The 16,943-nt window shown below is 37.7% G+C and overlaps 1 protein-coding gene across 3 annotated transcripts in view; it reads right to left on the bottom strand.

Moving 5' to 3' along the window:
- Positions 1-16,943, bottom strand: part of LOC146003849 (inactive dipeptidyl peptidase 10) — a 601,005-nt gene that overhangs the window by 68,774 nt on the left and 515,288 nt on the right. For all 3 annotated transcript variants that reach the window (XM_083142311.1, XM_083142312.1, XM_083142313.1), the window contains one exon: positions 5,118-5,334. In XM_083142311.1, the coding sequence (XP_082998437.1) occupies positions 5,118-5,334 (217 nt within the window). The remainder of the gene's footprint in view (positions 1-5,117; positions 5,335-16,943) is intronic.

The raw sequence follows: 16,943 nt of genomic DNA, 5'->3' as shown, positions 1-16,943 counted from the left end.
CGCTAATTCCTTTTTATTCTCAGGCACCTTACATTTTAACACTGCCTGAACATGTTCATTCGTAGGTAAAATTACATGTTCCGTGAATTTCCTTCCTAGAAAATTTACTTCATTAACAAAAAATTCAGACTTCTGCAAATTTACTTTCACATTGTACTGCATCAATATTTCCAAAACTAATAAAGTTAGTTTGTAACAGTCATACAATGTATCTGCTCCTAAAAGAATGTCATCAATAAATGATACCACTCCATCAATACCACCAAGTATTGTGTCCATGGCTCTTTGAAGTACTTGAGAACTTATTTTAGTTCCAAATGGTAAACGTTTATGTACATACAAATGACCTTCATTTACAATGGTAAGAACACGTTGAGACTTTTCTTCGACTAATAATTGATGAAAAGCTGAACGTAGATCAATCTTCGTATACCACTTATGTGAACCTAACTTATGATAAAGCTCGTCAAAAGTTGGAAGTGGATATTGTAAAGTATCTACATTTGGATTTAAAGTTTTGCTATAATCAGCACATACACGAATACTTCCATCTGCTTTTCGCACAGGAACCACAGGACTACTCCAATCAGAACTTTCTATTTCTTCTAAGATTCCTTGCTGGCACAAATCTTTTATTGCCTTGCCTACTTCATCACGCATAAAGTAAGGTAGATTGTAACCTTTCCTTTTCACAGGTACAAATCCAGGCTTCAATGGAATTCTAACATTAATATTTCTTATGGGTTCTGAAATGTCACTATTGAACAAAATTTTAAATTTTACTAAAATATCAGATTTCAACTCCGCTGATTCCTCATTTGATGTGTCTGTGTACAAGCTCCTTGTAATACCATTCCAATTTTTTTCTTCTATTTGCCCTTGTAGAGTATTAATTACCAAACTTCTTCTCCAATCGCCAAAGAGAATACGCAATCCTGTTCGACCAAGTATAGGTTTTAAATCATTTAAATCTCCTACTAAAAACGGCATTTCATAACTCAGTGAGTTATACTGTACAGGTAAGGAAATTTGACCCTCAAACTTCAACTTTTTCCTGTGATAGTACCATAGCCATTTCTGAGAGGATTCAATCGTAAAACGTCGCTGCTTTTCCATACACTACTCTTAGGTAGAATGTTAGCATAGCTTCCTGTATCCACTATGAATTTAACTAGTTCATTGCAGATATATAGCTGAACATGTAAGGGTTGAATCTCATTGCATAGTAACTCCTGAACATCCTTGCTACTTTCTTCACTTTTATGCTATACAGTATTTATTACATTTATACTGAATATATTGTTCTGGCTTCTAGTCAAAATTATTACCTCGGGATTTTGTTTATCGCATCTTCCTCCTCAGAGGGTGAAGAAGAAGATCTTACATTTGATGTAGTCTTATTTAAATATTGCACAGCCCTTGAGGTGTAGTTAGGTTGTTTTTGATGTATGAAATCTGCCTTCTTCCCAGGTGATCTTTTATCTACATCCTTTACTTCATTCTTGTATCTACAAACATTAGAAAAATGATTTATCTTGCCACAAAATCTGCAAGCTTTCCCCATAGCTGGATAACCATATCTATAGCAAATCCAGTTAACATTCCTTGGACTGTCCTATTGCAATTGTCCCTTATAACATTTCTTTACCTCTAATTTGCCCTTGTACATATTTCTTGGAGTGTACGTGTTAACTTTGTGGATGTTTGAGTCTTGCTGAATATGGCTACCAAATCTGTCTTACTTCATGATTCCTAATGTAGTCACAAACATCTTTGTACGTCTTTGGAGTCTCCATAATTAGCTTCCTTTTTAATGTACCTTCCTCAAGTCCAAAAATTGTTTGCTGCTTTAATTCTTCATCAACATCTTCTGGCTTAAACCCACATGTTACTGACAACTTTTTAATTCGTGATATGTAGTCATCCATTGATTCACCATGCTATTTTTTAGCATTTCTAAATTTATATATCTCAAGCAACTTGTTTGTTTTAGGTTCATAAATATCAACGAGTTCTGTCAGCAAAACCTCGACAGGAAAACTGCTAGAATCATTAGAAGCTAATTTAATATACAATGCCTCATACGCATTATTTCCTATCACTGAAAACAATAAATGAACCTTTTTATCTTCCTTAACTTCTTGTGCATTTAGAAATGAATCAAATCTTCGCACATAAGCTTTAATATTACTTCCTACCTCATAGGATTCGAAGAATGGCACCGTATTCATTTTTCGAACTTCTAAGATTTGAATCTTTTATTCAACTACAATAATCTTATTAATTGTTAAACTTACAAATGTATCCAATCCATCGTCGCCACTTATCATGTATTGATTCGAAGAACTTATTCAATGAAACACTTGGGTTCGAACATTTTTTATATTAACTCCATAACACATGTATATAAATCAACAACAAGTAACCATAACAACAATATATATATATATATCATTTGAAATTTATGGCTGTTTCAGCCCATGGCTCTATAAAGTAACTTCCACTAATATGTAACAGGACACTAACAAAGTAAACGGATTGAAAGAATTCTGTTTTTTCTTTCCTTCCTCGATAAAAATATAGGCTAAACTGTGAAAAACTTGCCTCGGGGCAATTATAAATATGTATAAATTCAATGGGATTTGGATTAATAAAAGTTGCCATTTTTCACATCTATGGAGAAAAACTCACGCAGAATTCCCGGAGCCAATAATTCAAGCATAATTCCCGGGATTCAAGGAATTCCCGGATAGTAGCACCCCTGGTGTTGAAGTGAATAGAATCACTGCATTCCAAGTAAGGTGTCGTTTCTTCTCAAAAACTGAGAGAAAAGTTATATACACTCTGTAAAAAAAAATAGCATCACTGTATTCTTATTACGGATGTTGACAATTTTGAGTTTCGCATGCATGCATCTTTCCTGCAGAACTTGAAATCAATTGATTGAAGCATTGGTCTGGTATCACTGCGTAGTGTGGTGTTATTCTTTTGTTGATTTAGTGTTTGGCGTGTCCGCTAGAGGGTGTTGCAATCAGTTACTGCTGCAAGGCTTTGTAATCAATTGTCAGGAATCTGTAAAACGATTGTTAGTAATGCAACTTGTTACGTCTTTTATGTTGCAAACTAAATGTTCATTATTGACAATTTGGATACGTTATCATATTTGTGAAGTGTTCTGGTGGTGTGTAGTGTATTTGAGCGTGTTTTCTCGAGAAAAAAATGGGCAGAAAGTGTGACATTTCACCATGTAAGCAAGGAATGGTTCTTGCTTTGCATATGGATGGTCATTCTCAGAGAGAAATTCGTCGACAGCTTCAAATGCATCAATCCACAGTTAGCCTTAGTCTGCAAAAGCAACAAGAACATGGAAAATCATCACTGAGAAGTCACTTGGCAGAAAGAAAAAGACATCACCTCGACTGGATCGTATGATAAAGGACATTGCACTGAAGAACAGAGGAATGAGTTCACGCCAAATTGCACATAAACTTCAAAATAAGGTGGGAGTTAATCTAACTCATGCTACTGTGGTATCCCGACTAAAGAAACGGGGTGTTTCTAAACACGTCCCACGTAAAAAACCCACACTAACTGACGCACATGCAAAAGCTAGACGTGAGTGTGTCACACGTTATGGCGCATGGGATGATACAGATTGGGAACATGTGGTATTTTCTGATGAAAAACTATTTAAATTGCTGGGGAGTGACAGCTCAGTTAAACTGTGGATGCGGAAGGGAGAAGAACTTGCAAAATCTTGTATTTTAGAAAAAGTTTTGTGGCAGTGTTATCATTTGGGCATGTTTCTCTGCAAAAGGGATTGGCGGGATGCATATTTGCACAGGGACCGTTAAGGCTGATCAATATCTGGAAATCCTGAATCGGAAAGTTTTACAAACTGCAGATCATTTTTCTGGACAGAATTTGGACTACTTTATTTTTCAAGACAATAATGCAACCTGTCACCGTGCTCAGGTGGTGAATAACTGGTTTCCATGATATGAATATTGAAAGACTTTGGTGGCCGCCCAACTCTCCAGACATGAATCCTATAGAAAACCTGTGGGCTATGATGTGCAAAAAACTTGGTAATTAGACGTACAGGTCAAAAGAGGAACTTATGGCAGCAATTGTACATGTTTGGAATGAAATTGAGGTCGAATATTGTCAAAATCTCATTCATAGCATGCCTTGAAGGTTGGAAGCACTTAGGAAGGCCAGGGGTTGCCACACTAAGTACTAGTCAATGTATTTACTTATTATCATTACAAATTCACATATCATGATGCATTTAAAACCTTTGTTCAATCTTTTTACTTGAAAAAATTGTCTTTGTGCGAAAACGTTCCACAACTATATTTGCAATAATTTTGTTATTAGTTCTGTAAAGTGCATTATGTACGTAACTATGACTTAAATAATAAAAATATATTGTACAGATATAGTGTTTTATATAATTGTTAGGAAAACAAATCGACAAGTCGAATTAAATCAATAAAACAACTGATAATTCCCGAGCGAAATGCTGACGACCAAAAATAATGAAGTGATGCTAATTTTTTTTTACAGAGTGTATATATATAAAGAAAGTATTAGATGCTGTGTTGAGATTTTTTTTTAAATATACTCGATTGTTTTCCTGAAAGAAAAGTATTGGGTCTAGATAAATTTTATAGCATATGGCAACACTGTGTCAAGCAAAGTAGAAAAATTGAATGAAAGCCTCTGATAGGTCATCTTCTAACAAGAAATAATTCAGGTCATGTGTCTAGAGAAATTTTATAGTATATGGCAACACTGTCTCAAGCAAAAAGTAGGAAAGTGGAAGGAAAGCCCCTGATAGGTCACATTCTAACAAGAAATAATTCAGGTCATGTGTCTAGAGTAATTTTATAACATATGGCAACACTGCTTAAACCGAAAAGTAGGAAAATGGAAGGAAAGCTCCTGACAGGTCAACATCTAGCAAGAATAAATCCAGGTCATGTGTGTAGAGAAATTTCATAGCATGTGGCAACACTGTCTCAAGGACAAAAATAGAAATGGAAGGAAAGATCCTGACAGGTCGCCTTCTCAAGAAATGATTCAGGTCATGCTCAGACATGGAAATAGCTTACCTGAGAGCCACGTTCCCGGCAGCCTTTGCGGCTGGAGATCTCCCTGGAGGACTTCTTCCAGTTTCATCCTCCGTCCGCTCCAGTAGAGGAGCTCGTCAACATAACCGAGGATGTAGATGGCTACCATGACCCCTGTGATGACGAAGCCAATGACCAGGAGGGAGAGAAAGATGCCCGTCCAGTTCCTCTTCTCCTCTTGGTCGTCTCCCACCAACTCCTGCAAGGAGAGAAAAAGAGGCGGTCATTTTTGATCCACCAGCTGGAAAGCTGTAAAAACTGCAATAACTACGAGCATATCGTGGCTGGATGTTTTTCTTTGCGTGACTTTTACTTCTTTCTCAAATCTCATGTTTCTGGAGGAAAATCTGTTTCATATCTGCAGGAGATCCACATAAAAATATTAGCCATCGAGCCAATGGTATATCCAAGGATATTCTAAGGTTGAGATGGAACTAAAGAAAATCGGTAAGGATGGAAAAGACTGGACTGATCTTGCCCAGGATAGGGACAGATGGAAGGCTTGTGTTGTTGCAGCCATAAACCTAAGGTGTAACTAATGTTCGGCTAAAAATAAATCTATTAATACTTCGACTGTTCTACAAATACTTCGATCAGCATCAGTCGAACAAGCACTTCGATTAGCGTCAGTCGAACAACCACTTCGATCAGCATCAGTCGAGCAACCACTTCGATCAACATCAGTCGAGCAAACACTTCGATCAAAGTCAGTCGAGCAACCACCTCGATCAACATCAGTCGAGCAACCACTTCGATCAAAGTCAGTGGAGCAACCACCTCGATCAACATCAGTCGAGCAACCACTTCGATCAACGTCATTCGAGCAACCACCTCGATCAACATCAGTCGAGCAACCACCTCGATCAACATCAGTCGAGCAACCACTTCGATCAACCTCAGTCAAACAACCACTTCGATCAGCGTAAGTCGAACAACCACTTCGATCAGCGTCAGTCGAGCAACCACTTCGATCAACATCAGTCGAGCAACCACTTCGATCAACATCAGTCGAGCAACCACTTCGATCAAAGTCAGTCGAGCAACCACCTCGATCAACATCAGTCGAGCAACCACTTCGATCAACGTCATTCGAGCAACCACCTCGATCAACATCAGTCGAGCAACCACCTCGATCAACATCAGTCGAGCAACCACTTCGATCAACCTCAGTCAAACAACCACTTCGATCAGCGTAAGTCGAACAACCACTTCGATCAGCGTCAGTCGAGCAACCACTTCGATCAACATCAGTCGAGCAACCACCTCGATCAACATCAGTCGAGCAACCACCTCGATCAACATCAGTCGAGCAACCACTTCGATCAACGTCATTCGAGCAACCACCTCGATCAACATCAGTCGAGCAACCACCTCGATCAACATCAGTCGAGCAACCACTTCGATCAACCTCAGTCAAACAACCACTTCGATCAGCGTAAGTCGAACAACCACTTCGATCAGCGTCAGTCGAGCAACCACTTCGATCAACATCAGTCGAGCAACCACCTCGATCAACATCAGTCGAGCAACCACTTCGATCAACATCAGTCGAGCAACCTCTTCGACCGATGTCAGTTAGAAAAGCAACATTGGTCGAAAAACGTTTTCCACTAACACCAGTGGAACAACTACTTCTAGGATTAAGCAAGCACCGATCCCTCACACATAAAAAGCTAGAGACCAATAGGAATGAACAAGAGGAACTCAACCCTTTCATTCATATATTTATGTAAATGGGAAATTAATTAACAATTAGGTAAAGTAATTACTAATACAAAATACTGAGAACTATTACATATCCACAATATAAATCTGAATTTACCCTTTATTTCATCCAGGAATTGAAAACCACCCTACTAACTGTTCCGCTCGTACCTTTAAAAAAATATAATTATTCTATTCACAGTTTTCGACTGAAGCCAAAAAAATAAAATAGAAAGACACAGACACAATAGAAACATAACGTTGCTTGAGAGAGAGAGAAAGGACAGAAAGATGAAGGCAAGAGCACAGAGGGGAGAGATAATATGGAGAAAGAGATTAAGAGAAACACGAGAGAGACAAAGAAAAAGAGGGAATGAGGAAGATGCAAAGAGGAAGGGTAGAGAGCAAGATTGAGAAAGAAGGACAGAGAAAGAGAAAGAAAGAAAGGAAGAGAGCGGGAGACAGGGAGGTAGATGGAGAAAGGACGAGGGAAAGACAAGAGAGGACAGTAGAGAGAGGAGGGGGAGAGAAAAAGACGAAGGTGGAGGAAAGAAAGTTGGAGAAAGTAGAGAATGAGTGCTAGATGGAGAGAAAAACATGCAGATAGAAGAGAATGAGAGGTAGATGGTAGACAGAGTGGAGAAGATAAACATGTAAGGTGAGAGAGAAAGATGGAGAGAGGAAGAGAAAGAAATGTAGAGAAGAAGAAGAAATAGGAAGAGAGAAAGGAGAAACAGGGGAGCAAGAAGGAAGAGAGAGGTGGGACACAGAGAAGGTAATATACAGAGAGATTATCTCATTTCCCTGTCAGTTTAAAGAAAACTGAAGACAGTTAAGGAAGTGGAGTTTCGCAGTTGGGGCACGCACGTCTTTGGGCACACCTATTTCATTTTACTCTCAGGGAGCACGAAGAAGCATAAGACGTATAGAACTGACAAAAATTTCACAGATTCTATTGCGCACATCCTCCAGGTGGAAATGCTCTCCAGTCGACTAAGAAACCCTGGGGAGAAACCATTTGAACAAAGTAGTTTCGTATCGGTTCCTCATGGATATCTGCAACACTTGAGAAACAGATTCCATTTCACATCGTCGACCGAAATAGTTTTTCATTCTCTCTAACGCTGGAGGCTCCATGAAGGAATGACTGTGGATCTGGGGAATTCTGTTAAAGATGGAAGAAGCCAGGGGGAGCTAGTGGTACTTCCGTCATGGTTTATGCCCCCCTTTTTTTTGCTTCTTATTTTTATCGCGCTTCCGGAGCACATGCAGCTAGAGATAAGAGTGTGCGAGGAGAAGACGAACATATCTGCTGCAGGCAAGAGGGAGGGGAGGGGGATGGCTCCCAACTCTACTTAGACAGCGTTCACAGACTAGAACGGAAAACTTTCACGTGCTGCGTGAATCGGTACGAGAGTCTGTGAACACACAAACATCACATCGAGATATCTCAAAAAAGTTCATGTAATTTGAATGTTGATTGATTTGGTTTATTTTACTTCGCTTTTCTGCCACTTTTGGCTAATTGCGATGATTGGGATGAGTGATGATATGATGATCTTGATGAGTGGACACTCACAGAAACACAAATGCCGGGATTCGAACCCGGAACCCCTGGCGTCGTAGCGCGATGTGATAACCTCTCCGCTAAGGGGGACTGTAAATTCGAATGTTGAAATAGTAGCGATATTTTATTATAAATAATTTTGTTTTTCTGTTATTTACAAGCTGTAAGCTGCAACAATGAACTGCCAAGCCCAACAAGATAACGAGATTCCTAAGGTTTTGAAATACAGAATTTAAAAAAATAATTAGAAGCGCGATTTTACAATTCAGTTTCTATGTTATGAAGATTGATAAATTGCCTGTGAGAATTTTGGTTTTTAGTTTCTGAAATGTATAATTATGGACTGTTTTGTTTGTCTATACTATCAAGAAAACTTTCTGTACGAGAGGGTCGTCCAAAATGCGAACGGCTGGTCAAATGGAAGCGTTCGGTTTCTCACTGATTAGTGCTGCTACCTGTGATCTAACGCGGTACTACCATTAATGGCAGTCTATAATAAACGTCATATATGATCATTTGAATAGAGTCGTGGAAGCGGCTGTCCGCTCTTCTTTTTTCTTCAGTTTTCAAGTTTTCTTGAAAAATAAAACGATTTTGTCTCTATACTATTTTGGCTCTATCAAGCCATCTTTGAAAATTCAGTTTTGATAAGTACACCATTATTGATTCTTCCAGATCTTCACATACTGCTTGATAGTTTATCTTACATCTGTGTGAAGAGACGTTTTCTACTGTCCGTCATTGTCTGCTAAAACGGGGACGTCGAGGGGTCGTCCCCCCTTTTGAATGATACAAACCAGCCTATGCTTTTATTCTGACAAATCTGTAATATTATGTTGTTTATTAATTGTTTACATTCAGTATAAGATATTAATTGTTAGGGTAGATGATTTTTAAAAATTACAAAAATGCTTGTCTTATAATTTTATTTTTTCCATGGTTAACTTAGGTTTTGTTCTCAAAGTTTTTCTATCAAAATTTTGCATTAGACCTCGACCAGTGAACACGTACGAGGAACGGGATTGCATGGAGGGGAAAGTGACTGCAGCTCCACGCTGTGTGTTTCAGCATGTACTGTATCGCTCCGCTCCTACTGCGCGACCTTGATCCAGAGATTCCAATGTTCACCAAACAAGGAAAAAGTAACAATGTCAGTTTATCGTATGCTGCATTATTGTTACTAACCGGCAGAAACAGAACCAACTTCACACGGAAAAATCATACCATAAATTATAAATTGGATTAAGTTTAATATTTCTCCTGAATATGTTTGCATAAAGTTGACTGTAAATAGAGTGAATTCAGAGAAATTATAATGGAATCAATACATGAATATTAAGCATAATAAAGTATACTTCATCTGTATAGAAACTGCCCGTATCCATATCACACATTCTCCACACGCAGAATTACTATTTTACCTAACCCAGTGCCATCTGTCGAGAATACACTCAAATTAACTCGGACCACTATTGTTTCTGACAAGATAATCACGACGATGATGAGAGTGGCAGTATTGTATGTGAAGAGGATCTCCAGAATGTGAATGCTTAAATAAGTAATTTACCGGCAGAAGATTTCAAGCGAGAGTGCTCTAAGTTGAATGCAATAACCGTAAATTCGCCGTAATTTGCGCCTCCCGTGGCAGGTTGCTGAAGCTCTCGGCCCGTGGTACTGGAACATGTCCAAGTGGCGCAAAAAGCCATATCGTTAAGTGTGTGGGCGGGGTGGTTTCGGGGCAAGCTCGGCTCCAATAGAGCATCACTTAGGGTGCACTAACATGCTTGCTAATGAAAAAAGGAAGGAAAGAAGTGGGGGGCGGTCTTTAAAGTCGAGCTTGTTACTATAGGGTTCGTATTAACTTGAATAATTTCAATTTACTTGGCGAACATCGTCAGTATTATTACCAGTGATGTGCCGTAGACTATAAGTTTACGTCTACATGCGTTGTCTACACGTAATCTACGCGTAGATTACATTGGGTTGTAGTTTACATAGACTACGTAGACAATCTAAAGTGCATTAAAATTAATTTTCAAGGCTTTCATGAAATGAAAGTGACATTTTCAACTATATTGGTTCCTAACGAAATGAAAAGAACCCTATTTACAAGAAAATTTATCTTCTCTTCTATTATCAACTATGGAAGAAGATAAATAGTATGCAAAAAACAACAACAGATGGCAGTCGTGAGGCAAGAAAGGTCTTCTTACCATAAAACACCAGAATATTTCCTATATTACGTTTCTTCCTAGGTGAGGAATTGTTCGAATTTGGAAAGAAGAGTATGAAAAGTTCCTTTTACACATTAGCAACTGATACCCAGTATAATTTTGTTTTACTTCCACAGCACCCTTTGCTAAGTTATCACCTTTCGCCATTTTGTTTACATAGATTACGTAAAATAGTGTATAAAATAGTCTACGTGTAGAATGTAGACTATCGTTGTTTACGCGTAGACGCACATCACTGATTATTACACACGCTTACATAAAAATCATTACTAAGGCTAGGATTCTTGACCTAAAAATCACCAAAATATGACCTAAGATTTTACAAAATATGCACTATGCACTATAATTTGAGAAATATGCCCTTTGAACTGGACTGTTTCAAACATCAATATCTACCATATGCTGAAATATTTACGTACTATATTTAGTTCATTTTATGAGCCCTAAGTTGCAATGCACAATGAATTCCTTCTGTAAATTTTCAAATAAAAATGATGAAGATTTTGCTGCAGTCCAAAAAAAAAAATCCTCGAGTAAACATGGAAGCAAGAACGAATCCACTTCGAAAATGACTTTATATTTCTTTAAAAAAGCGAAAATATGCTGAATATGACCGACAATCCATAAAAAATATGCTCTATCACGTAGAAATGGCCAAATATGTCAAAATATGCCCTTAGAAAGCACCTTAATTTTTTCACATTATGAATGTCTAGATATTTATGGAACACATCACCTTTACCAAAAAAAAATATGCTAAGTCATGAAATTCGTAACCATTACAGTCATTACATTAAAACTGATGTCTCTTTTTTGTTTTTTCAGTTGTTTGCAAACGTAGTGGTATGATTACTATCGGATTAAAAACAACGGGCATTCGAGTTAGAACTAATTAAAAACTAACCAGCAGACCTTTACGTAAAAACAAGTTACATCGAAATTTAGCTTATTCAATTCTGCATTAAGCTATGGCAACCAACATTTTTTTTCGAGTATCGCCCTGAGAGCAAAAAAAAGTTAAAAAAAAATACCGGTTTCTTGGTGTTTTCCTAACGATCGCTCTTTTTGAAGTTCTATAAATTAAAAGCTTGTGGTCTGATCGTGATGATATATTGAATACTGCACGTAGAAAGGTTTTAAACACAGTTCTCTTTTCATACAGGGTGTCTCAAAAGTAATAGCGCAAACTGACAAAGGTGAAAGAACACGATAATACAGAGCATTCCCTGACATTCGCTACGAGACTCGGCTGCAAGCTAACCGGCATCAATGCTTGTCTTTCCCGGTAAACGGGTCGGCGCTGATGCCGGGCCGCTTGCCGCCGAGTCTCGTAGCGAATGTCAGGGAATGCTCTGTAGAAGCAAAAAGTGTCAGTAAACATGGGTCTGCAAACGAGCCGTTTTCGAGATAATCGCAAATGTGTGATTACAAGCCGCCATTGACTTCATTGTTCGTCCTAGTTGATAAAATGCTAATAGTGTGTGCGAATGTGCGGATGCAAGCCGTACCACCTCTCGGAATGTTTTGTTTTGCAAACGAAGAGCAATCCTCGGACCGCGCAAGGAGTAAAGCACTCGGTGTTTACAAAATGCAATCAATGACGGCTTCTAACCACACATTTGCACCCATCTTTAGCATTTTACCAATTCGGACGACGTTTACGAACTATGAAGTCAGTGGCGGCTTGTAATCACACATTTGCGATTATCTCGAAAACGGCTCGTTTGCAGACCCATGTTTACTGACACTTTTTGCTTCTACAGAGCATTCACTGACATTCGCTACGAGACTCGGCGGCAAGCGGCCCGCATCAGCGCCGACCCGTTTACCGGGAAAGACAAGCACTGATGCCGGTCAGCTTGCAGCCGAGTCTCGTAGCGAATGTCAGGGAATGCTCTGTACTATCGTGTACTTTCACCTGTGCCAGTTTGCGCTATTATTTATGAGACACCCTGTATATATATTTTTTTTAAAATTCAGTCTTAACAATTATGTGAAACAACTTTTTTTAGTGTTGGGTATTTCTACAAAGGCGATCTTCAAATTTATAAAAAACACTCTCATTGTCAATTCACATTACGAAACCGATTTTACACATTTTTATTCAACGGAGTAAAGATTTGCATTGAACGTGAGCATTTTTTGGCAGATTAAAAAAATATGAAAATCAATAATTGTGATTAAAGCCTTTCTACGTGCACTGTATTTAAATTTTGTCACGATCAGACCACAAGTTTTTAATTTATAAAATTTCAAAGAAAGCGGTCGTTTGGAAAACACAAAACACAGCCCTTTTTTTTACCTCACGACGATAGAAAATTGAAGGCATACTTGACAAAATATTAGTTACCGTAGATTAACGAAGAATTGAATAAGCTAAATGTTGATGTAGACTAACTCGTTCTTACGTAGGTGTACTGGTTATTTTTCAATTTGAGTCCAAACTCGAATATTCATGATTTTAAATCCGATAGTGGCCCTTGCTATGGGTCCCGCAACTACCAGACGATCAGTTTTCCTGAATTCCAGTTCATGGAATTTAAAAATTGGCTCACTAAATGCATCAAATCTACTGATGCACCAGAAACGCTAAAGCGTGCCTCTACGAAGATCCAGGTAATGCATTCTTGTATATAGTAAAGGTAACGCCAAAATGCATCACATTAGGTAAATGAGTACTTCTTTCTGTTGAGATGCATTTTAATGCATCAGTTTTTGCGTTATTGATACACCTTCCTTCATCTTTCTCGATGATGCACTTTAACATGGTCTGAGCTACATTATGCATTTTTTTTGTTCCACATGATGCATTTACTTTTCGGTTACATCAACCCTCACTGTCACTGCTAACACCAGTTTTGATTTTGACATTTTAGCTGCCCGATGACTGGCAAACAATTGAGTTAAGTAAAAGAGTGGCAACAATACTGTGCGCACATAATGCTTTCCATGGTAACTAAGTGAGTAAAATTTGTGTGCATCGGCTTTCAGGTATCTAAAGAGTAGGGCGATTTTATAGTAAGTATCATGCTTACGGGTATTCTTCTTTTTTAGGTAAGCCAATGAAGTTCTGTAGGTGTAATGGGCCTACCTGAAGAAACGTGATAATTTTTCAATTCCTGTACGAGCGAATTTTCATGTGTTCTTTCTGTCAGTGTTAATACGTTGTTGTTAAATCTAGTGCACAATATGGTGAGGGGGGTTCGAAGGCTAACACCCCTTAATTTTCTTCCCCCCCTTCAAAACTTTATTTTTAACTGGAAACACTAACTATTTCAATCATAAAATGCATCGCAAAGGTTCAGAAAGTGTGTTTTTAAGGGCAAGGAGAATTTTGTTTTGTATTTCACTACATTGTTCAATAGGACTGTAAAGTATGTTTGAATTTTTACATTCTATGACCACTTTCTTTGAGTGTAAGATGTAACACAGATGTCATCATGGACGTCCAGAAGGGGGGCAAGTAGGGCACAGCCTCCCCTCGAGACGTCAATCAAAATTATTTCGCACATAATATTAGGTGGAAAAATATGTCTCCTTTGTCCTCCCTCGTGGGAAGATACCTCTCTTTCATCTTCCTGAAAAAAAATAATCCTCCAGTCGCCCACGTATGGCATTGGCCTCCCTGTTGTAAGCCCATAGTGTAATATTGCTCATAAATGACGGATGTAGACTCAACAGACAGGTGACTCTGGAAGGTTCTGCCATTGGCTGGGCTTCTGCGCTGGTCGAGCGAGAAGTTTAGCGTGGCAGATCCTTGCCGACTACGAGAGACTTCTGACGTACTGGACACAGGCTGGACAGGCTGAGTATATTGCATTACAGTCTATCACCCTTTATAGGCCCTCATGGCCGGGTGTAATTTACCTAAAGTCCATTGATTTATTTTGAGTTCTTAAAAGTGCAAGAAAAGGAAATTGTTTTAGTTTAGATTTTTTTAGGTGGATTGCTCCGGGTCATGTTGGCTGTGGGGGGTTTTAGGCTGGGCTGCGATTAGCTCTGCCTCGTGTAGCCTTTACTTACTGACTGCTGACTATCAAATGGGACAAATTAAACTAGGTTAACTGGGAGATAATCCATATACATTTCTGTTGAATTATTTATATTTGGAAAGTATAAGTACTAATATGTTTTGTAATAAAGATCGGGTTAACGAATATTAAGTCTAAATTGTATACTTTAAGTACCTAATATATGATCATCCACTGCGCCGATAAGACAATCCTCGTCTCACTTCTTTGGTATTAAAGGGGAAACAAGAGACGTAGAGGATTATACTGTATAATCTGTTCCTTTCAAATTTCTAAACATGTTGTGCTAATATCAAGCAGAGCAAGCAAGTTGCTAGTATTTTTCAGTTTCATTGGCATATTATTATGCCTTCTAAAAGTTCATTGGTAACTGATTTATTTTCAATATCACACGCACAAAATCTCATTCCGCAACCCCTCAGCACCCCTAGATGATCAATTCTGGCGCCGCCGATGGCTGGGGTGATTTATTATAATAATAACAAACTGCAACGGTGAAGAAAGGGTTGCTAGATTACTCTGAGCTTCCATTTGCATTCGAGCAGCTGTCAGGCAAAAATGTATCTCAATTTGAAAAATGCAGATTATTGGGAGAAGAAGTAAAATATTTTTAGCATATTTGGGGTGTGTTGACAGGGTGACAATCGTTGTTCTCCGTTAGATTAAGGTTCTAAATTCCAGGAAAGTTGAAGTATTACAACTACAACAAGAGTGGATATGGAACTAACATCTTACTACAACAATATTTTCTTTTAATTTTAAGATAGGTAAGTTTTACTGCTCGTTCCGGCTCCTCTGTTGCCTGGTCTTCAGGAAATCCGGGGTTCGACTCCCCGCAGGAGCCAATTGAGCATTTTCCCTGATGAAGAGATAAGAAACTGGCCATCATGTGTGTTGCTGATTTCATTAATATGTTGCAATAACGTGACATTGTTCTTTTTATAAAGCATTTAAGTACTCTGTTATTCAGCGTCGCTTTTCTATCACTGTTGGCTAATCTCGACGATGAGGATGAGTGAAATTGATGAAGGGATGTGTTGCGGGATCGAAATTCGACAACTTACTGTGTTCGGCCACCGAGCATACGGGGAGTGCCTGAATGCGTAGTGTGTGTATTTTCTTAATTACCTTTCGTTTCTCCACCAAATCATTTTTTAAGCAGAGAAGCGGAGTGTGCAAATAACGCGGAAATAGTCTTGCATTTTCTGTTTTTCTAAAACAATCTGGACGCTGAAAGTATCTATGTTGAAAAAACAATATAAAAGATATTATCAAAGTTTGCTCATGATGGTCATTATTCTTATTTCTTTATCAGGTACGAGACCTGGATGCCCAAGTACCTGTACAAAAATTGTGTTATCTTTTAAACATATCCATAAATGTAGTTTTCTGTAGCTATTCTTATAAATTTAATTGAAGAGAATGGCTGCAGGAAACTATATATTTTACAGTTGATTTTTTTGTTTATACATATGATTGAACATATTGCATAACAGAATTTAGTATAATGTATTTATCGCAAATTTAGTTTATAAAAGTTTTGTCACAGTTTAAAAGAATAAAATTGATATATTAATGAATTATAGATTTTAATATCAGATTAGTCCTGCCATCTATTGGCAAATATTAAGTTAAAACTGAACAATTCATTTAGACATAAAGTTATTAAATTGTAGACGACTTTTTCTTTGGTAATGGAAGTTCGTGGATATTTTTTTCCAAGAAAAATATCCTTGCTTCAACTCTGAAAGTTGGCGTTGGTAAGGGGACTGAACCAATACGCGCGCCCTGAAAAATTGCATTATTTTTTCAAACTAGGAGAAAAACACAATGCCTACTATTTTTATAGCCGATAACAGAGACAATGTTCAGGTATTTAGTATTTCGACAGAATAATCCAAGGGGGGAAAATGCATTAAATACAAAAATTAAGTATAAAATGAAAGATACATGTCAGAATTTATTGTAGTGTTTTCATAACTTCCATTTGATCCAAAGAATAAATAGTTCCATTAGTTTTTAAAATTTAAAAAAAATGAAATTTTTATGTTAGGGGTTTCACATTACAAACTGTAAGCTTAAAAATTTGAAATAACTCTTGGATGAGGTGTGTGATGGTACATTAAAAAATAGGATAGTTATGCATTTTATTAAATGTAAAAGAAAGATAGATAGGAAACACAGTTGTGCTGGATAATAATAATATAATTGTAATGAAATAATATTTATTTTTTTATTATAATTATTAGTTGATTATTTTTATTGCACCTAC

This window comes from Lepisma saccharinum, chromosome 20 (genome assembly GCF_977018435.1).
Source record: "Lepisma saccharinum chromosome 20, izLepSacc3.1, whole genome shotgun sequence".
NCBI classification, from domain to species: Eukaryota; Metazoa; Arthropoda; class Insecta; order Zygentoma; family Lepismatidae; genus Lepisma; species Lepisma saccharinum.
Note: the sequence above shows the minus strand (reverse complement) of the source record. Positions and strands in the feature narration are given on the sequence as shown.